Genomic DNA, 21,648 nt, shown 5'->3' on the forward strand with positions numbered 1-21,648 from the left:
TATGATCCATTTAACTTGAATTTTTCCGAACAAAATGTTTCCACTAATGTGCATTCTGCCGATATCAAGCAGATGCAAACAAGACATATGCCTGACCTCACATGATAAATAGTGAAAGTAATCTCTAAGAAGGAAATTGAAACAACTAGGAGTGGAGGAGGAAGATGTACTTCTACTCTTCCTATAGTCCAGGTAAGACTTTCTAGTGTCAGGTAACTGGAATAACTAAGTGATTGATGCGTGCATAAAGACCAGCTTCGTGGGGGAATTTTTAGAATAACATCAAAATGAAATCCAGATATTCAATCATAATACCCTAAATCAGGAGTATCTGTAAAGCAAAATTTATGTAAAAACAGCTATATTCGGAGACAGCATATACAAGTCTTACAAACCATACGTCATTATAAGTTATTTATCTATCTTGAACCCAAACCCTCACTGTTCTATCTCCATCTAGACCAGCAGAAGCAATTTTATTTTCAGTGGGATGACAAGTTACAGAAATTACAGAGTCAGTGTGGCCATCAAGCTTTTGAATCATAGTTTTCTGCTGCAGATCCCATACGTAAACACAATTGTCTTCGGATCCACTAACAATATACTTCCCGTTTGTTACAGAGAAAGTAGATGTGATACAGTATTTTTTGTTTGTGTGGCCTGTATAAATTTTCAAGAACTTCCCAGCTGAGTAATTCCACAGCTTCTGCACACAGGAGAAATGGGGAAATAAATGAAAAGCCAAAGTTGAACTATCCGTTATGTGATTGAAAGCACTTTAAAATTGTAACACAGAGTCATATACATGTATGAAAAACACTCTCACTACAAAGAAATTCAATATTCTTCACTGAACACATCACTGTATCTATCGGAGTGCGATTAAGATCTCTCGACAATCTTTTCAATTCCAACTAACAGTTAATCACATTTAATTTTTTTTTTTTACCTATTATTGGATTCTCTAAAATTTTCAAAAATGTAGATATTTTATTCCGAATTTGCAGTATTGAGCAACCAAAACAATCAAAAGACAACAAAGTAATCGAAGAATTGATTGGAAATTAGATAGGGGAGGACGACTTACAAGAGTGCTATCGAGGGTGCCCACGAGAATGAACTTGCCATTGGGAGAAAATTTGGCAAAGGACACAGCAGGATCCTTATCATCAATGAGCGTCTTCAGGCACGCGCCTTCACCTGCGTCCCATATTTTACAAGTTCCATCATGACTCCCCGACACTATCAGCGAACCGTCCCTATTAAAATGCACCGACGTAACGGGCATCGAATGCGCCCGAATCACGCGCGTGCACTTCCCCGTCTTCACCTCCCAAATGCGAATTGATTCATCGAACGAACCCGACACGATCAGATTCGATTGCGGATTGAAGTTAACGCAGAAGACGAAGTCGGAGTGGCCGCGGAGGGTTTTGAGGCAGTCGAAAGGGGTGCGTGCGTCCCAGATCCGCAGGGTGCGATCATCGGAGGCCGAACAGATGTAGTGCGAATCGGAAGACCAGGCGAGGTCCGATATACCTTCCGAGTGACCGACGAATCGGTGGACAAGAGCCAATGACGATGCTGACCATATTATTACGGTTTTGTCCAGAGAAGCCGATGCAAGGAGAGTTCCATCGTTGGAGAATTTTACGCACGAGACGGCACGGCTGTGCGCCGTTAGGGTTTTGAAATGGCGGTACGGTTTATACGGTGGCGTTTGGGCTGCGGCCATTTATTGGAGGCAAATGTCAATTACTTCAGAAGTTGCTCCTTAATTTGTTTAATACTATTGTACACGCTACAACAAGTAAGGGTCCAGCTATGGTACAACTCAGCACCATACCACAGGTGCACCTGGATTCAATGGCTAGGTACATAGTTAAGTCCAATAAATAAATACTTTGTTTGAAGACTCGTTACCTGAATCATGGCTGTTAACTTATTGGGTCCTACTCTTGCATGCCCATTATTTTGTTTGTTTATATCAATATCATTAATGTTATGAATTATTGTGTAATCCACCAAGTAAATAGAAACACCACTTATGATTAATGGACTCGACACTTTGAGTTTTATAAACATATATTGTCACCCACTATATTAAGGCACCAACTATATATATAGTTGGTGTTTGAACAAAATGCAAAACTCGAAAATGAGCTTACCTTTATCTATTAATCTTATTTAAAAAGCTCTACAATATTGTAGTAACATAAATAAAGTTTTGTTTATGAAAGAATGGTGCATAGTAAATTTGGAAGCAAATCCTTTAGAATGGGATAAGAAAATTTGTAACAAAACTTTATTTATGCTACTACAATATTGTAGAGTTTTTCGGTGAAATATCTTTTGTTCTGTCTCCTTTAATGTATCATCCTCTAAGTTGAGCTATACATGCAGCATTATCTTCATATATCACTGTTGGGATATATGAACTTAAAGATATTCTACAACTACTTTGAATATGATTGATCATAGATCGTAACCATATGCACTCTGAACTAGTTTCATAAAGTGCAAGAATTTCAGAGTGGTTGAAGGATGTTGCAATGAGAGTTTGTTTCGTAGATTTCATCGAGGTATTGGTATTGTCATTTGTGAACGTGCTATGCAGTGGGTGACAATAAATGTTCATAACTCAAAGTGGTGAATCCACTTTCAAAATGTCGAGTCTATTAATCACAAGTGGTGCTTCCATTTACTTGGTGGATTCCACAATAATTCATAAACTTCTCCTTTGATATCCACCATTTAATGGATCATATATAGATGTAGGTAGAGCTTTCGTAAATAGGTCAGCTTAAATTATCTATATGGAGTATATTTGTTTGATATCAATCTTCTTGTTCTGTTAGAACTCATGAGTGTAGAAGAATTTCGGTAAAATAAGACCAATTCTCATCATTTCCAGATTTATTTTTGTATATTACTTTTTACCATTAAAAGTAAACAACATATCTCGTTTGGATAAGGATTTGCTTTGCTAATAGACTTACGATATCCTAAAGAACTCCAAAATACTATTGGTTGTTTGAAAAATAAACTTAAAATGAAAGATTTAAGAGAACACTATGTATTGTCTGGGACTGTAGACTAAGTACAGATCTAATGTTATCTTTATCCATCAATCAAATTATACTGAGAAAATTTTAAAATATTTTAATATAGATAAAACTTATCCATTGAGTACCCCAATAGTAGTCTGGTCTCTTGATCCTAAAAAGAATCCATTTCGTCTTAAAGATGATGATGAACAGATACTTAATTATAAAGTACCATATCTAAATGCAATCGGTGCTCTGATGTATTTAACACAATGTACTAGACCGGACATAACATTTTTTGTTAGCCTATTAGCTCGATTCAGCTCCGAACCAGCTAAACCGAACCAATTCTTATCATTAGACTTACTTAACTTTTATGCTAAAAATTGTACAAGTGCCGCACAGGTTTGCTACATGCAATACTCATCCCGTGCCAATTGACAAAGTTGCAAAATTTGATTTGGCGCCAACGTTTGGACTTCTTTCCTTCAACACGAGACAACAGTCAGCCTACTGCCTTCAACACAGAACTGTCAACACTAGACTGGGATATCCAAGCATGACTGCTTGAGCTATCTGCTGCTCTTGGACTCTCAATATATGCGTTCCATGGTTGCACGGGTAAATCATTTCCGCAGAGATAACTTTCAGATTTGCGAGACGTATTGCAAGGATATTTTATCAAATATCCAAGCAAGTCAGATTTTGCTAGCATTTACCATGCAGATATGCTAGGTGATTGACAAAGCAAATGTCATTTTTGATATTAGATACAAATTACTTTTTAGAGAATCAACATCAGAGATTGGCATAATAAATTAACTAGACAGCGAACAAGAAAAAAACATCCTGTAGCTTTACACTTGCACACTCAATAAGTGTGGGCTTCACTCCTAACTGGCCAAACTGGGAAATTACTGCAACAGTGCCACTTACCAATCCACAGGCATCAAATACAGCAGACACACATGAGATGTCCATAATTAAATATTCAATTTGATGATCAGTCTTCAATCCATCCAGCGCTCTATAAAACCCTCCCTCCCTGATATTCATGTGAATAGCAAAGTGTGTTGTTAGGGAATACAAAGGGAAGGAATCATAATCTGAAACGCTCAATTAAAAAGTAGAACAGCAGGCATAAAGTGAATCAAATTGGACATTTTGACACCACAACACAAATCCCTTACAAAGGGAAGAAAACACAGAGAAGCAATAGGCTTCAACCTGATGATACAACGATTTCAATCATTCTGATTTATAGGAATAGACACACCATGCCCGCACACAAACTGCTCAAGCCAAAGATAAAATAACAATGTGTACTATGCAGTGAAATGTAGCCTGCTGTGTCTCTACTATTTGCCTACAATAGTAGATAGTGCGGCATGGGGTAAAAGGAGAGAGAGAAATACCTAATTGGTAGGGTAGCCACACGATTCCAACTGGGCAATGCTTTAGTAATTCATCTAAATAGCCAAAAAGTCCACTTCATCTGAGCTCTCCTCAAAAATTACATAACCAGAATCCTGACCCTCCTCATTCCCGCTACCATGATCACTATTGTAACTGCTTTCTGAACAACTCATAAGCAACGAATCATCTGAAGTACGACTGCTCAGCTGCGATGGCAGGCTGATCTCGCTGTTGAACTCACTGTCAACCATTTGCTCAATGTCGATGAAACTGCAAAACCGATTATCCAAAACAATATAGGTAAATGTAAATACAATCATCAATTTGTTTCTTTTTCTCTATGACTAAGTGAACAAAATGAAGTTTAAGTCTCAACCATAAAACTTTCAGAAAAAACGAACCTTCCTTCTGATGGAAACTCAGCCAGCACACAGATATCAGGCCTTTCTTCTGAGACCTCCTTTAAAGGAATGATCCTGCATAACATGCACCGAAATTTGATTAAAAAAACAATGAATTTATAACAGCACAGCCAATCCAGAAGCAGAAACATTACCGTGAATTGAAACATCTGTCATACCAGTCACCTTCAGAAGCTAAACCTTCCCTGTTGGATATGTCCTGCAAGAAGGTCAGAACAAAAGTGAGAACCAACAAAAGGAAAAAATACGATATCTAAGCAATATCTATCTACCCACAAGATGTCGAAGGAACTTAAAATCTCCAGTGAGAACTGCTGTTAAGAACCGAGCAACTTCCACCTACAAGAAAGTTGAACTTCAGACGGAGAATGAAGAGGGAAGGAAGTTGTTTTGTTTGTTTGAGGGGAGAGAGACCGAAATCCTCACCTCTTTGAGATGCATGCAATCTCGTAAAATCAAAACCTCTAGCAGATTTCCTCCAGTCCCACTTCCAAGATTCCTAACATCAAATAAATTTTAACAGAACTTTATGAGGTGGTGCTATTAAGAGATACTTCATGTAAATCAAATTAAGGAATTGTAGGAGACACACATACCTCAAAAAGGCTCCAGTAATAGAGTAAGATGTTGAAAAATCAACATATTTTAGCTTACGAAATCCCTACAAGAGTAAATTGAAAGATTGAGGGCAACTCAAGAAGGTGTATGCATCATCCCCCTACTCCAACACCCCAAAAGAGGGGGGAGACTTTTTTTCTATGGTTCTTACTTAAGAATCACTTTTGTACAGACATCATAGGCCAAATAGATGCAACCCTACCCAGTTCCAAGAATGAAGTCAAAAAGTAGGAATACTAAGACAGTTGAACATAATAGTCAAAATATATATTAACAAATTACTTTATGGAAGCAATGACTCCTCTTAACTTTACCTAAGTTTTTGTTTCATTAAGATATTAACCAGCAAATACTTATTAGAGATCAATGCTTAATATCTTCGATAAAAAAATCTTAAACTGCTGCATTTTTTTCCTTGTGAAAGAAAATGAGAACACGGGTTGTTTACATAATTTCACGGTTCACATTGAGTTGCATTAAAACATTTCAGAAAATGAAAGAATTACTAGAAAAACCTTGATATCATTTTTATTTTTTCAGGGAATGTACCTTGAGAAGTATGCGAATTTTATAATCTGGCAGCTTAAAACCTCTAAGAGCCATAGATGTTAGACTTGGACAATTGTTCACGAAATCAACACAGGTCGGCGACTTCAAACTGTCATCTCTTCCTATTATTAAACAAAAGAATGGTAAGAAAAATATATTAGGTGCACCGAGCAGGAAATTCTCAAGAAGAAGATACTGCACCTGTTTTTGAAGACTCAAAAAACAAGCGCTCTAACAAGGGACAGCTCATGCTCACTGACATCAATGTTTGCCTCAATTCAACGTGACTGCTCCAAAAATTAAAACAAATAAAAACAATCTATTACTATATAAGAAGAAAAGATGGTTAAAAAGACCAATAAGGAGACAAACAGCTCCAGACTGACGCACCCACATGTCAAATCAAAAAGGTTGCGGATACAAAATCATGCTGATTTAAAGAGTTACAAATTTATAGGCCATAAAATAATAAACATAAATGTTCTAGACAAACTCGGTGAAACCGGAAAAAGGTAGAACATTTAAATGGAATGAAAAGGTCCAGAAAATATAATATCTTCCAACATATATCTCATTAAAAATAGAAAAGGTAAAAAAAATAAATTAAACAAGAAGAACAAAAACAGAAAGCATAAATGAAATAAACAAAATTTCCTTAAGATAACCAGACTGATGCATAGGCCAAGCATCCAGAATAGTTATGAATATCTCTAAACCTCTACACATATCATGTTATGGGCCGCTTATTATAGCTTCTAGATGACCAAAGTTTGCTTGTTATCCTTTTCAGACATCCTCAAACCAAAGGAAGTGTAAAGAAGCAAAACCTAGCCCAAAGAAATTTACAGGTTAACAATTTCTAGATCAAGGAGAGATGGGCAGGCAGAAAATGCCATAGACAGTGATGCGTTATTGATTTTTTCAATGCTATAAAGGTGCAACCTTCTTAAAACCAAAGGAAATGTATACAAGGAAAACCCAGCCTAAAGAAACTTACAGGCCAACAATTTCTAGATCAAGGAGAGATGGGCAGGCAGACAATGCCATAGACAGTGATGCATTATCCATTCTTTCAATGTTGTAAAGGTGCAACCTTCTCAAAAGCGACCTTCATTTATAGAAAGCAAATATCAGAAGTTAAAAACTTAAGAAAATATTCAGAAGTTAAAAACTCAGTACCACATTATATGTGTGTCAATTGTACTAGCAAATACCCAGCAGCGCCACTTTCCCCACTTAATGGATTTAAGCAGGATCTTGTAAGAATGAATGACTCTTTTCCCTGTCTGGTCTTTTTATCATTCCAAGAGAAGCTTGACACGTCTACAGAGTTCCTGATGGTATACACCAATGACTGACAAGACCAAGGCGATGCTGTTGGACCTGGAACTATCCCAAGCTTAAGAGACCTGTACAACCATATAAAAAGTCAGGGCAGGAAACCACAGAGAAGAAAACATCCTACTACTAGTTACCTGCACAACTATATCGTTCTTTATGAATAGAATACTCAATGATAACAACTAAAGAGCGTTCCCCTGCTAACTTTAAATTTATTTATAACAAATAAGATTTTGCAGGATCTCCTAATAAGAGAATTGGCACTAACATACTTCGCCTTCGAAAAAGGCTGGCAATCAGAAATGACACAGATGCATACAAAGATACCAGAAGATTCACATCTTTATGCACATTTCTTTCTTGTTTTCCCTCTTCCCCAAGAGGACAAAGCAACTGCAGATGGAAATGAAGCGACCTCTGAAAACATTGGAGATGTGGCGATATGGCAGGTAACCGAGCAACTTAAGCACATTGCATACGAGGTTTCTAATTAGAAAGGAAACTAGTTGAGTCATCGTGACTAGTGCAAGAAACTAGACCATTACACAAAGCAATAGGCACATAGATTCGACCACCAGGCCGTGGAGTCAATTCACAACAAAGCATGTGGAACTGATAGTTTACCCATAGGATTAGAGGCTACAATTCCATCCAATGCGGCCGCAAGCACAATAAAAATAGATCAGGCAGGACTGGCTGAAACAAAAGAAAAGTTTGATTACGGAAAAATTTCTTACTGAAGGGATTTTCCAGCTCGATGGATCATAGTAGACACAACAGCGTTATTGACCTTGGGGACAACCGTTCTCAAGTCAATATTAGCATAACACAAAGGATCCATAGCAAACTTGTTAAACATCGAACAAGTCGCCGCCGCATGGCACAAGCTTTGAGTATCAAGCATAGAAAACACCTGCACATAGCACGCAGGTAGCACCACCATCACATAAATTCAAAAAGCGTCTTCTTTACAACATAAAACCGTCAAATTGAGGAACATTACAGAGCAAATGAAACAAGAGAACGTTACTTTGATGGTGAGATCAGGAGGTAGGGGCCAGGCAAGGAAATTGTGATGCGAGGCGCGTTTTCTGGCGGAGCGTTTGGCGGATTCGAGAAGGAGAGAGCTTACTTTGATGGCGCGATCGATGAGGTGCGACTGATCCTCATCGCCGGGGGCAGAGTCGAGTAGTCTCTCGAAGGACACGTCGATGGAGAGAGAAGGAGGAGAGTCGGCCAGGTTGAGAAGAGTTTCTAGAAGATTGTCCATTGAAGGATTAAGTTTGGCGGTGATGTTAGGGTTTTGGGAGGTTGAAGAAGAACAAAGGCGCTTGGCCATTGACGTTGTTGATGATGAAGATGATGCTGATGCTGATGCTGATGTTGATGTCGAGACACCTAGGAGGACGCTGAGGGCATCATCCATAAGAGGGTGGACCGCGGACGTGAGAGATTGGTTTGGGCGTTTTGTGAGTGTGAGAGAGTGTGTGTGTGTTTGAGAGAGAGAGAGAGAAGAGTACGGACAACAGCTTGGTGACACGTGTCTATGTACGTGGAGTTATTTTGGTATGTGAGGTTCAGTGGCTCGCCGGCCTCCGTACTACTCGAGGTGAGTTTAGAACATCTGCTTTCGTAAATCAAATTGAATAGTTTTATTAAGATTGCATCAGATAATTTACTCATTAATCATTATTTATAAGGTAATTATGAGTTTTTAGTTTGACCCGCCAACCAACATTTGGTTTTTTTCACTTGTTTTTTTTTTTTTTTGAAAGTCACTTCTTGTTTTTTACTTTCGTATAGAACCTAAAAATGTTATAGCAGCAAATCTGACGCAGATGGCCAATCACGGTAATTTTTTTTTTTCATGGATTATCAAGATGTGCTGATGCACTGGGTCCTTTATTTTATTTTATTTTATTTTATTTTTTGAGAATCACTGGGTCCTTTATTTACTTGAATTATTATTGTTATTTTTAATTTATACAAGCACACTAGCGAGAGTGACTAAAACCAGTACCTGAATCCTGAGCTACTACGAGGCAGACCTTCCCCTCAAAAAAGAAGTAAATAACTCGGAAGCCAATCTCCTTTGTTTGCTTGAATTAATAAATAATAGATGCTCTCAGTATTTCTGTTCGTGGGTCATCGTTATTATCGTTGTTTGTAATACGTAGGTCATTAGCTTACTTCTGTCGAAAAAACAGAACACAAGCTTTTGATTAAGTGCTCCATATGCAGCCAGCGTTTGTGGAATTTTTTCAGTTCTGTTTTGTGCTGTTATAAAAGAAATCGATCGAGTAAGCATAGTTTTAGGGGACAGTTAAGCACCTGAAAATATTTTTAAAAGATACATTTAAAAAAGAAAAGTAAAGAACAGTAGAATCTACAATCACACAAAACAAGAGATTAAACAATCATCTGCATCTCACAAGTCATAGACTTGCTTCCCAGTGAACTTAACCTCGATGGGACTGACATTCTTCCCAATTGATCTGTAATTCACTCCCACTCCCTGGCGACCAGGGTTCACTTTTTCAGGATAAACTCCATCCTTGGGGTGAAGATATTGAACCTCACCATTAGGAAAGACCCTGTAAAACTGGTACTTGATCTTGTACTTTGATCTCAATCTAGTACCAAGAGCCAAGCACTGTTCTTTCCTAGCCAACTTAAGCAAGTTAGGACCTTGCCTCATAATGGCAGCTCCACCAGTCGGCATCTCAAAGATTTGTTCCTTTGGCGACTCCCATGTGATGACATAGAATTCTTCAACTTGGGCCTTTCTCAACAATCCCCCAGTGCTTCCTCCAAAGATTGGGGATGGGGTGTTTGGGTCTAGCTGCGGTGGGGTGAAGCCTACTGGAGCCTCCTTCGTGGGTGCTTCGGTTTTTTCTTCGGCGGCTGCGGCTCTGACGGTTCTTTGAGCCATGGAGAAGGTGAGGGGTTTGGGACTGGTGAATGAAAAGGATGAGGTTGGCTTCCATGGGTTCAAAAGAAGCTTGCTTGTTTTGGTGGTGATAATACTTGGGGTAAAGAGGCCTGCTTGGGTTGCCATGGAAATTGTAGATTTTCGAGTTAGCAGGGGAAGATGTGTTCTTGGAGTTATGTTTGTCAATCAACGAGGGTAGCAGTTGTGATGATTATAGAGAAAAGATGGGTGAAGAGATGAGTGGGGTTCCGATTTCAGACGGGTGGTGGTGTTTGGTGCTTGGATATTTGGATAAGGTGATATTGCATCCACCAATAGCATGCTGGATTTTGATACTTGCTCGTACCATTGCCTAGTTTTTCACTTTTGTTAATTGTCTCGGTCGCTTACGCGTCTTTTTTTTTTTTTTTTTTTTCCTCTCTTTCAAGTAAGGAAATACACACAAATGACAAGAAGAAACAACCTTTTATTTGCATTCGTGCTAATAAATGAGGACATAAAAAAAAAAAATGGATCTTCGCCGTCGGCGTTTATAACATCATTGAACCATGAATCAACGGCAAAGTAGCATCTAATATTTTTTTTAAATAGATTGATAAAGTTATCAACACTTTTAATTCAGAAGACACCTCATACGCCCCATATGTTTTGATTGATAATTTGTAAATCTGTTTTGTTAGCTGAACATTTAAAAACACGCGTAAATGAACGGATTTTTGATTTGCGGAGTCGTAAAGCTCTTAAAAGAAACAACTCAAATAATCTAATTCGCGTCCTTGAAGAGGAAAATGAAATTCACATTGGCCACCTACAAAGCTTAGTGTCATGAGATGCTTACTTTGCGCAGGTGCGGTATTTAAACAACTTTTAATACAAGAATTAGAATTGCGAAGTAAACCTATCAAATTTCTCAAATTAGCTAAGAAAAAATGTTTGCAAGAATGATAAAGAGAATAAAGAGCAATGTAGTTAAAGAGAATTTTATTACTCACAAAAGAGAATACAAAAGAGCTTTATAAGTATACTTGAGTTGCTTGTGCTTGGTGTGTGGTGTATTATTTAAAATGGCAAGTGTCGCACTCTACTTATAGGGAGGCTTGCATTGTTATATAGCCTTCCATGCAACTTGCGCAACGTGCCTGAAAATATCTACTAAGTTTTAGAGAAGTCTAGTCATATACAAGTGAAGAATTATCTAAATAATTACAAGTGTGGAGTGTTGTAGAGAATTCTAAAATCAAACTGGGCTTGTTCGCTTTAGCTTGTGAATATTTATGCTTAATCTTGGGTTATCCGCGACTAGGCGCACTATGCTCGCTAATATATGAGACGGTCCACTGCTAAGGCACCCTACTACTTAGCGTATTTCGGCTTTGGGTGTTCCTTTAGTGAGGGCATCTTGGCAAGCCAATTTTGTCTCATTTGGTAGTAAATTTGAGCGGCCCGTAACATTAGGCTTCGATTGTCATCAATATGTTGTCAATTGGCAAAAGCCCTAAGCCCCTCAACTAGTGACTGTGATACACCTTGATAACAATTAGGGATGGTAATTGGACTTGCAACTGGGCAACTTGCTATGGATTTTTATTTTTCTTAAATCTATAGATAATTTGTGATTTTTTCTGTGTTTTCACTTTTAACCTCACAAATATTAAAAATAACACACAAAAATTTAAATTATATTACTCAAAATATAAATCTATAATGGTATCTTAAAAACCCGCATAAATTACTCAATTTTAGATTTTATCAATGTAAATGAGAAATTAAAGTTTCAACATTAAAATAAATATAGAAAATATATCAATAGAATACTAAATGTCTATGTCGTGGAACCTCCTCATCACATCACTAAGATTAATGCATTGCTGCATCTTTTAATCAATATATAAGTATTGTCCACAAAATTAACAAGCAAAAGCCTTACTTCATCTTTTAATCAATAGACAAGTATTGCCAACAATCTTAACAAGTAGATTTTGGACAACTACCATTAACAATCAATTAAACAAATAAAAACTCAACTTTAATAAGTAATCATTGGGTTCAAGTTATTAAAGCAAAACAAGTAAAATTAATCAAAATTAAATTAAATATTAATAATATTAAACTTGAAAGTTATAAAATTTTTACTTATTAAAAGCTTATTTTGTGTGTGTGTGTGCATACATACTGCTGTGCAAATTTTATTGAACTCGCAAGTACACAAATCTATTGTAGAATAGATTAATTATGACGAATGTCGATCCCACAAGGAGGTGGATTTTAATTGTGTGTAGAATTAATTTTCTAACTGGGTGGTTGGATTTGTGGTGAAAGTGATTTGGAATATTCTAAAACTTAAATTAAAATGGCGAGAATAAATTGAAGAGAAATATTATAATTGAAGCGCTTGGGTGTCTTGATCCGCATCAACATGACAACACGCACCATTGGCTAAATATTCCTTATTAGTGCCAATTATATCATGAGGGGGGAATCCACACCTCATGAACCACACTCTAATCAATATGGTGCTAAGGGCTTATCGTGCCAAATAATAATAATCTTATAATAGGGAGCCGGTGAAACTATGACGGTATCTATACAAGATTATTACTATTTGTCAACGAAAAGTCAAAATATCCACAATAATTAGAGGGGAAGAGAAAGTAAATTTACCAAATAAAGCTCATGACACATGTTGAGACTTCACCTTCAACCCAAGCTTGAAAGAAAATTAGCTACTCATAATTGAACTAGGGGCAAAATAGAAATTTATTAAAATACGTAGAAAATACAATATGGAGAAGGAATTACAAAAAATGGATTCAGAGATGCCAAATTAGGGGGGGCTCCTTTTTATAGATACATTGAGTAAATCATGACTATCGGATTAAAAACAGTTTGGACACTCAGGATTGCGCCACGTCATCAATCAACATTACGCGGTTTGACCAGGCGGTTTGAACAGTGACACGATTTGACCACGCGGTTTGAACAGTCAACCGGCTTGAACAGTGACGCGGTTTGGTTGAAAATAATCATGTGTATATGCATGTACCGTATGCGCGATTTTTGGTCCACTAACATGCTGCCACGTCACCGATCAACAGTGTATACGAATTTTGTCCAATAGAATCGTGACACCTCATCAGTCAATGTCACATCATCGATCAATGCCACGTCATCGTTCCGTATGTGTGAACAGTGTCGTGAACAGTAACATGAACAGTATCGTACATGTGAACAACGATATTTTTCCTTTTATGTTCCTCCTAAGGTTTTCGACTGTCCTGAGTTCAAAAGTGATGTCCGTTTCGCCGTCTGATTTCTTGTTTATTGTAAAATGACCATGATGCCTCTAAAATACTTAATTAAAATAAAACACACATAATTAAATTACAAGAGACTAAAATACATAAAAATAGAAGTGTTAGTAAGACTTGAAATGTAAAATGACGATTTTCTCTTTTATAAATATACATTTTCTAACACTCAACACATACATATACATGTACATATTAGATTAGAGATAATCAAAAGTTAGAATTAAAGCTGACATGGCATATTTTTATTTTAAAAATTAATAAATTAATATGGATAAATTAAATATTTCCTAATTCTTCTCACTCTTACTTTACGTTTCTTCTTTATTCTTTCACCAAACAAGTTTTGCCTTGCTCATTTTTACTTTCAATCTTGAAACCCATATCTAGATTTATTTTTTTCACACAACGATTTCACATAATACACCAATGCCCATGAAACTCAGCGAAATGCAATGCCTCCAAATTTTACAACGTTAGGTTTGACAATTAGTAGTGCGCAACATCTCGCAGTCGTTGAATGAAAGTAATTGAGCAAATTAAATAATTGACTCCTTAAACATTCTTCATAAGTTAATGGACGCGATATGAACCATGAATTATAAATCCGGCTATGATTAAAATCAATGAAATATAACACAAGAAGTTATTGTGATGGTGATTGAATTTTTTTGGGATTGTTTTATTAGTCTTCACCGATCAGAATTTGTATTCCTCATGAATAGTGCTAGTGTGTGCGCGCGCACGTGTGTGTGTGTGTATATATAACGCAACACCTTAGAATTTGTATTCCTCATTTTTTTTAAAGTACGAACAAGTTAAACCATACGATTTAATGGAGTTATTTTTTAATGTACTATAAAATCATGTCCTTAAAACTGACTCTATTAAACCACATATCTTAAAAATATGTTTTTACTAAAAGAAAAATGAGGATGCCGGTGATAGAAAATGGTTGATATATAATAATTATTCTCTAATGATGACATCCTACGAATAAATAAATAAATAAAACACATATTTCAATACAATGAATAAACAAAAAATATAGTCTCTAATATTTTTTTTTTTTTAATTTTAATGGACATCCTTACTTTGTTAGCTTTCACTGGAGAATGACTCTCTCCCTGTCTACACACACATACAAGGAGCTTGAAAGTTTTTAATATAATAACTTTAGTTATTATATTTAATATAACTTTAATATATTTAGCTTTCATTGTAGTGAGTTAAGTTAGGTTTAGAAATGTCGAAAACTATGTCACGTAATAACTTTAGTTTACATATACTTATGATTAAAATTTTTAATATAATTTATGATTAAAATTTAAAATATAAATAATTAAAAAAAATGCGAGTCTTAGATACCAGCTCAGTTTTTTTTTCTCAGTCTTATCCATAACGAGTTTCTTTGTGTGGGTTGAGGGATAAAAAGCTTGAAAATAGATTATCAAAATACAAATTTTATTCCAATCTTAAATTATCCTGAGCCTGCACTTTAGTAAGAAAGCGACAAAAATTTCCCTGTATTGGGCCCTTGTGAATTGTGTGAGAACCAATATTAAGCCTAAAACAATTTCAAATAAATTTGAGTTTAATCAAAATACATTATAATCATGTTATTATTAATTTTAATTTAATAACTAAAATATTATAGTTGTTAATTTATTATTATACATAATACACTTTGCAATATTTAAACACTTTATGATGTTTCTATAAAATTTAATTTTTTTAATACCGTATATATTAATTTGTTAATACCTACAAATGTAAAATAATTAAACTTAAAAATTCTACCATTCAATCGGTCAATAATATGACATGCAATCAATTTCTGAAGGTTTAAACGACAGGACATACATATTACTTAAGCATGTTAGACCCGTCATATATAATGGAGTTATAAACGACAGTCATACAAATTTTTACGCTGGTGTAAAAGTTGTACAGCAAATCATCTTTTTCTTGAAACACATGGAGGACTTGTCATACAAACATATTAACGAAATATCATATTATCATTTTTTTTGACATAATCTTCTCTCTGCAGTTAGAATCTTATGACATGTAATCTTGTCTGTGGATATACAAACGACATATCATACATCTTTCTATAACTTTACTACAGACCATATTTATATAAATTTTCATTTATTAATTTTATTACATAAATAAAATAATTATAAATAAATAAAATAATTATAAATATCCTAAAATTAATAAAAATAATACTAACATATTTAATTAGTTCCACATAATAAATGTGAGCAAATGTGAAATATTAATTTTTCGAATTGTTTGCATTGGATCAAGTGAACCTAAATATATCAATTTTTTTGGCAAAACATTCAGATAGTGTTTACTTGCTGGAGTGGGAGTGTGGAGTGTGGATTCCTCCCACTCCAATGTTTACTTACCTTAAAAAAGAGAGGAGTGGGAGTGAGAATCCATGGGTCCCACTCAATTTTGGAGTGGAGAGTGGGATTCCCACTCCCATGGGGGGAGGTGGGAGTGGGAATCCACTCCCCCCTCTTCCCATTTTATCCTTATACTTAAAATTAAAATAAATAAATAATATTTAATAAAATAAATAATATCACATTTATTAAAAATAATAATTATATCATATTTATTTTATTAAATTTAATAAAATAAAAATAAATAAATATTATATTTAAATTAATAATATTAAACATTAATTTTAATAAATATTAATTATTTAATTAATTAATAATAATAAATATTTTATTCTAAAAAAATATTAATTTTGAACTATATTATCAATAATAATATTTCATTTGTGTTGCTATTATTAATAATTTTTATTCACATAATTTAAATTAAAATTAATAAAAAATTATGATTTACATAATTAAGAATATTAGTAATTATTATTAATTTATAAATATAATAAAATATTTATTTTATTTTCCAAATATATTTTTTATTAATTTTTTAATTACAAATTATAATTCTGTACATAAGGATAAAATTATAATTTAAAACAATTTACTCCTAATCCAAGACAAAGTAAACAAATAATTGGGATTTTGATTGACAATCCATACTTTCATTTAGTCTAAGTAAACACCCTACTCCCACTCCCACTCCACACTCCTAATCCAAGGATTTCCACTCCTCAAGATTCCCACTCCAATCCAAAAAGTAAACGCAGCATCAATGCAGAACCCATAAAGAAAGAACAATGCTAGGCATTATAACATTTAAGTCTCAATAATTTTATAAACTAAAAAATCTATCATCTAATAAATGAATGACACATGTCACTAGAGTTCAAATTAGAACCCAAATATTGAATCCCTAAAATTATTGACAGAGAAAGTATATTTCTTCATACAAAAAATAAACAAGATAACAGAAAAGTACATCCACTGATAAGTTCACTGAATATTTCTTAATAAGCTTATCATGCAGTGACATTCTTTTCTTACATCATCATTTTTCTGCACCACAGAATCAATTCAAGTGAAAAAAAAGAGAGGCAAATCATCATTTATTTCAAAAACATTACATTGCATTAGGAAGCCCTATGGAGACTGTTTTTACACAAATGATAACTAGCTCTCTTTTGGTGCAGGCATTAACCGAAGCCTTTCCTCTGAGGATTGATTACTACCAGATATCGTCTCTTCTGCTAGTAGAGACTGTAAGTCGCTGCCATTTGCCAGGCTGTTGAATTCAACTGCTTTGGAGGGCATTGTTGGATAGCGTCGTTGGCAAAAGGTCATCAATCTCTTAACTGATTGCAGGTACTTGCGAGTCGTCTCATCATTCATAATATGGGCCACACTGTTGGTATAAATCTTCTCACGGGCTGAACGTTCATGGATACCAACCATAGTGACACCAATAGGCCATGGTGCATTACCAATGGCCAACCTAATATAATGGTCCATAGCAGCTAAGTAGTCTCGCTTCATGCAGCAGTTAACCATCAACATCAATGCTTGACGAATGTCATCAGGAAGAACCTGTGAACAAACATTAATGCACCACTATTCAGTATACAAATTAAAATTCTACATATATGTAGTAACACAACATATATGAACACAACTGGATAGAGCCAAAGACATCACAATATATATGCATCATGCAACTTAATGAAATGGTCCATAAAAAAAAAAAAAAAAAAAATCAGTGACTGTCAGTAAAGAATGGGAGATGATCCACCAAGGCCTTAAGCCGAGGAAGCTGCTTCCCCAGAAGACGAATAAAAGACAAGAAATAATTGGGTGGTAGTTAGTATATGAACTGCCGAGACCAAAGATTGGATAAAAGATTTGTGGCCTTGACCACTTCTGGCTTAACGGGTTTAGCTATGCAGTAACTTTTAGGTTAATGTGATAGTAACCATCTCCTTTAAGCACATGGCTGTGACAATTGGATCAATAAAACAATACAAAATGAAAAAAGACTAAACAAGGAGAAAAGTGGAAGCAGCAAGAAAACACTGATTTCAAGTCCTAAAACATTCAAGCATCTTACGAAATACAGATCAGGGGACCTACGGAGCTACAGCTTTGTCTTATACAATTGCTATTGGATATACCATGTCCATCATTATTCTTCATGTTTTATGAGCTATATCCATAAAATTTAGCCAAGAAACTAAAGATAAAAACATGACACTACCTGTACACTTCCAACTAAGTTTTGACTCTTGAACAAATTAGCTATGGAGCCTTGGTCAGTCAAATTAAGACTATTTATGCTCGTTTGAGTCAATGGTTCGGCATATAGTAACAGAAGAGCCCCATAAAGCATAAATATATGATCAATTAAGGTTAGAGTTCATAAGCACCAAACATATGTTATTCTCTTAAACTTGTAGAATTTTAAGCGGTCTTGCGCCCCAACAACTTTTGCAAGATTTGACTTCCACGGTTTAACAAGAAAATTTACACCTCATTAGATTAGTTAAGATATGACTCGTGAGTAGCCACAAGAGTTTCAGCTACTCTAAGAAGTGTTAAACGACTCTTATATTCAATTTGAAACCCTGCCTAACTATCTCTGGTCACAGATAGTCTGATTCAATAATCCCATGGTTTGTACAGCAACAATAACAATAAAATACTATACTAACAAGTTCTAGGATGCCATACATCAAAAAGATTTATCGATAGTAAGGACACCATAACAAATACACACAGAACAGATAGAACGTGTAATGCAACATCGGAAACATACCTTCTTCCTGCAAAACTTGAACAGCGGATTCAAGTATCTTGCACACTGCTTAAAAGTAGCCACCATAGACTTCCCTTTTGCCGTCCTTTTCTCAGCTTCCGGCATCTCATTCAATTCCTGATTCCATTCATTCAATAACCTCTTAAAAAAAACCAGAATCTTATCTTCCTCACACAATTCATCAAAATTGGCCTTCATTCTCTTCAAATCCTTATCCATATCAACGCCACTGGACCCCCCATCGGCGCTCAGCTCCTCATCTCCACCGCCCCCTTCTCCATCCTCTCCTCCGCCCTCTTCCCGATCTTTCCTCTTCCTCTCGCTCAAAATTCCCGTCTTCTGCCGCTTCCTCAACTCCACAATATCGCGGAGAAAATCATTAGTTTGACCTTCGGTCATATCACTGTCCACCTCGAAGAGCCCCGCCTTTAAGACGTATTTAAGCCGCTCAAGCCGAGCATCGTCATCTTCGCCAAAGAGAGTGATCGGTTGTTTTAGTAAACGTAGCCTTCGGATGACTTCTTGCTTTGGGAGGTTTAAATTGTCAATGTTCTGCTCGTTGGTTAGGGTTTTGGTTGCGGTAGCGCTGGCGCCGGAGGCGGTGGTTGCGGTGGTGGTTCTGGCGGATGATACAGAGTTCGAATTGGCGGAAGACGCGGTTGAATTGTGGGAGTTATTTTGCCGGAGGAGTTTGGCTTCCTGTTCTCGTTTTTCTTGTTCCCGTAGCTTTTGGATTTGTTTCTGCTCGATCTCAGAGCGCTTGAAGACTCGCCTCCCTCCAGTTTCTTCGGCTAGACCCTGGCGTTTCCTGAGCAATTCTTGTTTGAGAAGATCCATTTTCGAGGGTTCGATTAATTTGCACTTCACAGAGATGGGGTTTGTGACTTTGTGTTGTATCTTTGTACCTTCGGAATATGGATTATGGCCTATATTCAATATCGACGGATCCAAGTCGGGTTAGTTAACGCATTCGGTTAATATACCGGTGCATGTTGCATCACGTGCGACTCCACTTCTGACGTGAAAATAATTTATAATTAATAGGCGGGGCTCCTGTGTTTTACAATTTTCCAAACTTTTTTTTTCTTTTTTGTTGATTTTTCTCAAGTCTGGAGTCTGAATTCGAGTTTCAGATAGGTGCATTAATTAATAAACATGCATATATGATTTGTTTTAAGGGAGATAATTAAACACAACTTTGACATAACCCTCTTAAAGAAATATCAATATATTTAGGAGTAGCTGTTTTATATTCTAAAATATTTTAAGAATTTGCAGCATCCTTAAACATAAAGAAAATGATGTTTATACTTAGATGGCGTTTGTTTTTTAACTTAGTGACTTAAAGTGACTTAACTTAATTAATTAAGTTAATTAGAAGTGTTTATTTTATAACTTAATGAGACTTTTTTGATAATTTTAACTTAATAAAATAAGTCAAATTTTTTGACTTTTTACTTAATGGAGAAATCTTAATTAAGTCAATTACTTGTTAATGTCAAAAATATCTCTGCTTTATAATTTATTTTTCATGTCTATCCCAAAACTCACCCATAGACATTTACCCCACATAAAATATCCATGTTTTTTTCTTTCTTATATTATATACGATAAAATTTAAAATTTATGGTATTTTATATATTAAAATTCTAAAATAATTATGTATTAACTTGAATACAATTTTACTTATAAATGTTAAAATATTATGGTATTTAATATATTATTTATTTGACATTCAAATTTAATAAGGATACAAATGTAAAAGTATATATTTTCAGTTTTTTAAGTTAAAAAAACAACTTAATACTTATTTTCTGAGATTCAAACGAAAAAACATACATATTATTCAGATTCAGATATTCAGATCTATTAAGAATTCAGACTAATTCAGGTCTATTCATAATTCAGGCAAAAAAACAAACGCCACCATAGTCAAATCCCAAAATCCCAACATAGTTAAAATATATTGTTTTTATTTAAGCAATATCAAATAAGGAAAAAAAGATTTCTTATTTACTTCAGATCTTCAACCATAAAGTAATAAATAAAAATACAAATATATGTAAGTTTCTTGAGTTTAATTAATTATCCCAATTATTTTATGAGTGTAAGAGACTTCTCTTAAACTCTTGAGATTTTTTTATGCTATAATAATCTCAATTATTTTATAATAAATTCAATCATAAAATTCTTGAAAAAAATTTTAAATCCAAAGTTTAACTTACAACAGTGGTTAGAATAGCTTGAAAAGATGCTTTGGACGTGAGTTAGGAGTTTGAAAAGCATATTTATTAGCATGTTTCTAAAATAAATTTTAATAACTGTGTTATGCATGATAATTTAGTTCTTAAAGAAATAAATTGATAAATTTGGTAAATATTAGATGATTTAATGGTGAACTAATGTAAATAACTGAATGTTTAAACAATCAACAATGTACAAATGGGAAGCATGGGCTGTGGCACTGTTGTCGCTTGGCTGGGGTTGTTGCGCAGTGGTGCGGTGGGCTTTGATCGGGAGTCCAAGTTATGTGGCTTGGGTTGATCTTGAATTAGTATTGTTTTTTTTTTTTTTAATTTTAATAATGAGCTAAAACTATGTCGTATTTCGTATTTTATTTTCAAAATCAAAATTGTTTCGTTCTGGTCAATATTGAGATTTGACTCGATGAGAATATGAGCATTCTAAATTTAAAGAAGCTCTGTTATTGTAAAGTGTAAAAGAGACAAATTAAAGACAAGCGATGAATTGAAATTAAACATCTATGGCCGCCTTCCACAATTATACCAATACCAATA

At 34.9% G+C, this 21,648-nt stretch overlaps 4 protein-coding genes across 5 annotated transcripts; all 4 read right to left on the bottom strand.

The window, feature by feature from the left end:
* Nucleotides 1-301: 301 nt before the first annotated feature.
* LOC18046877 (COMPASS-like H3K4 histone methylase component WDR5B) lies at nucleotides 302-1,855 on the bottom strand. Its single transcript, XM_006443987.2, has 2 exons — nucleotides 1,088-1,855; nucleotides 302-706 (listed from the first exon to the last, which is right to left on the bottom strand). Exons 1-2 carry the CDS (start codon nucleotides 1,733-1,735, stop codon nucleotides 416-418), a joined length of 939 nt encoding a protein of 312 aa, XP_006444050.1. The 5' UTR covers nucleotides 1,736-1,855; the 3' UTR covers nucleotides 302-415.
* A 1,430-nt stretch (nucleotides 1,856-3,285) lies between these two features.
* LOC18046878 (F-box protein SKIP17) lies at nucleotides 3,286-9,020 on the bottom strand. Of its 2 annotated transcripts, XM_006443989.2 has the most exons (13): nucleotides 8,424-9,019; nucleotides 8,131-8,306; nucleotides 7,267-7,461; nucleotides 7,050-7,160; nucleotides 6,254-6,339; nucleotides 6,053-6,174; nucleotides 5,482-5,546; nucleotides 5,312-5,384; nucleotides 5,162-5,224; nucleotides 5,020-5,084; nucleotides 4,865-4,939; nucleotides 4,463-4,733; nucleotides 3,286-4,092 (listed from the first exon to the last, which is right to left on the bottom strand). In XM_006443989.2, the coding sequence occupies exons 1-12, from the start codon at nucleotides 8,817-8,819 to the stop codon at nucleotides 4,517-4,519; spliced, it is 1,644 nt and encodes a 547-aa protein (XP_006444052.1). In that variant the 5' UTR covers nucleotides 8,820-9,019; the 3' UTR covers nucleotides 3,286-4,092; nucleotides 4,463-4,516. The 2 variants fall into 2 exon arrangements, with proteins under 2 accessions (XP_006444052.1, XP_024044073.1); XM_024188305.1 differs by lacking the exons at nucleotides 3,286-4,092; nucleotides 4,463-4,733 and having other exon boundaries at nucleotides 5,158-5,224; nucleotides 8,424-9,020.
* A 674-nt stretch (nucleotides 9,021-9,694) lies between these two features.
* On the bottom strand, nucleotides 9,695-10,707 carry LOC18046879 (photosystem I reaction center subunit II, chloroplastic). Its single transcript, XM_006443990.2, has one exon. The coding sequence runs from the start codon at nucleotides 10,449-10,451 to the stop codon at nucleotides 9,822-9,824; it is 630 nt and encodes a 209-aa protein (XP_006444053.1). The 5' UTR covers nucleotides 10,452-10,707; the 3' UTR covers nucleotides 9,695-9,821.
* A 6,218-nt stretch (nucleotides 10,708-16,925) lies between these two features.
* LOC18046880 (pre-mRNA-splicing factor 18) lies at nucleotides 16,926-19,801 on the bottom strand. Its single transcript, XM_006443991.2, has 2 exons — nucleotides 18,851-19,801; nucleotides 16,926-17,628 (listed from the first exon to the last, which is right to left on the bottom strand). The coding sequence occupies exons 1-2, from the start codon at nucleotides 19,685-19,687 to the stop codon at nucleotides 17,215-17,217; spliced, it is 1,251 nt and encodes a 416-aa protein (XP_006444054.1). The 5' UTR covers nucleotides 19,688-19,801; the 3' UTR covers nucleotides 16,926-17,214.
* Between the last annotated feature and the right edge of the window lie 1,847 nt (nucleotides 19,802-21,648).

The sequence above is a fragment of the Citrus clementina genome, unplaced genomic scaffold (assembly GCF_000493195.1).
Source record: "Citrus clementina cultivar Clemenules unplaced genomic scaffold, Citrus_clementina_v1.0 scaffold_3, whole genome shotgun sequence".
Lineage (NCBI taxonomy): Eukaryota > Viridiplantae > Streptophyta > Magnoliopsida > Sapindales > Rutaceae > Citrus > Citrus x clementina.

What these genes read in the sequence shown, in the direction of transcription:
- LOC18046880 (XM_006443991.2), bottom strand. Translation starts at nt 19,687, where the DNA reads ATGGATCTTCTCAAACAAGAATTGCTCAGGAAACGCCAGGGTCTAGCC. An exon ending in TCAAGTTTTGCAGGAAGAAG is followed by an intron (nt 17,629 to 18,850) that starts GTATGTTTCCGA and finishes GTTTGTTCACAG; the next exon opens with GTTCTTCCTGATGACATTCG.
- LOC18046879 (XM_006443990.2), bottom strand. Translation starts at nt 10,451, where the DNA reads ATGGCAACCCAAGCAGGCCTCTTTACCCCAAGTATTATCACCACCAAA.
- LOC18046878 (XM_006443989.2), bottom strand. Translation starts at nt 8,819, where the DNA reads ATGGATGATGCCCTCAGCGTCCTCCTAGGTGTCTCGACATCAACATCA. An exon ending in GATCTAGAAATTGTTGGCCT is followed by an intron (nt 6,340 to 7,049) that starts GTAAGTTTCTTT and finishes TTTTTGGAGCAG; the next exon opens with TCACGTTGAATTGAGGCAAA. An exon ending in TTAAGTTCCTTCGACATCTT is followed by an intron (nt 5,085 to 5,161) that starts GTGGGTAGATAG and finishes ACCTTCTTGCAG; the next exon opens with GACATATCCAACAGGGAAGG.
- LOC18046877 (XM_006443987.2), bottom strand. Translation starts at nt 1,735, where the DNA reads ATGGCCGCAGCCCAAACGCCACCGTATAAACCGTACCGCCATTTCAAA. An exon ending in GCACCCTCGATAGCACTCTT is followed by an intron (nt 707 to 1,087) that starts GTAAGTCGTCCT and finishes TCCTGTGTGCAG; the next exon opens with AAGCTGTGGAATTACTCAGC.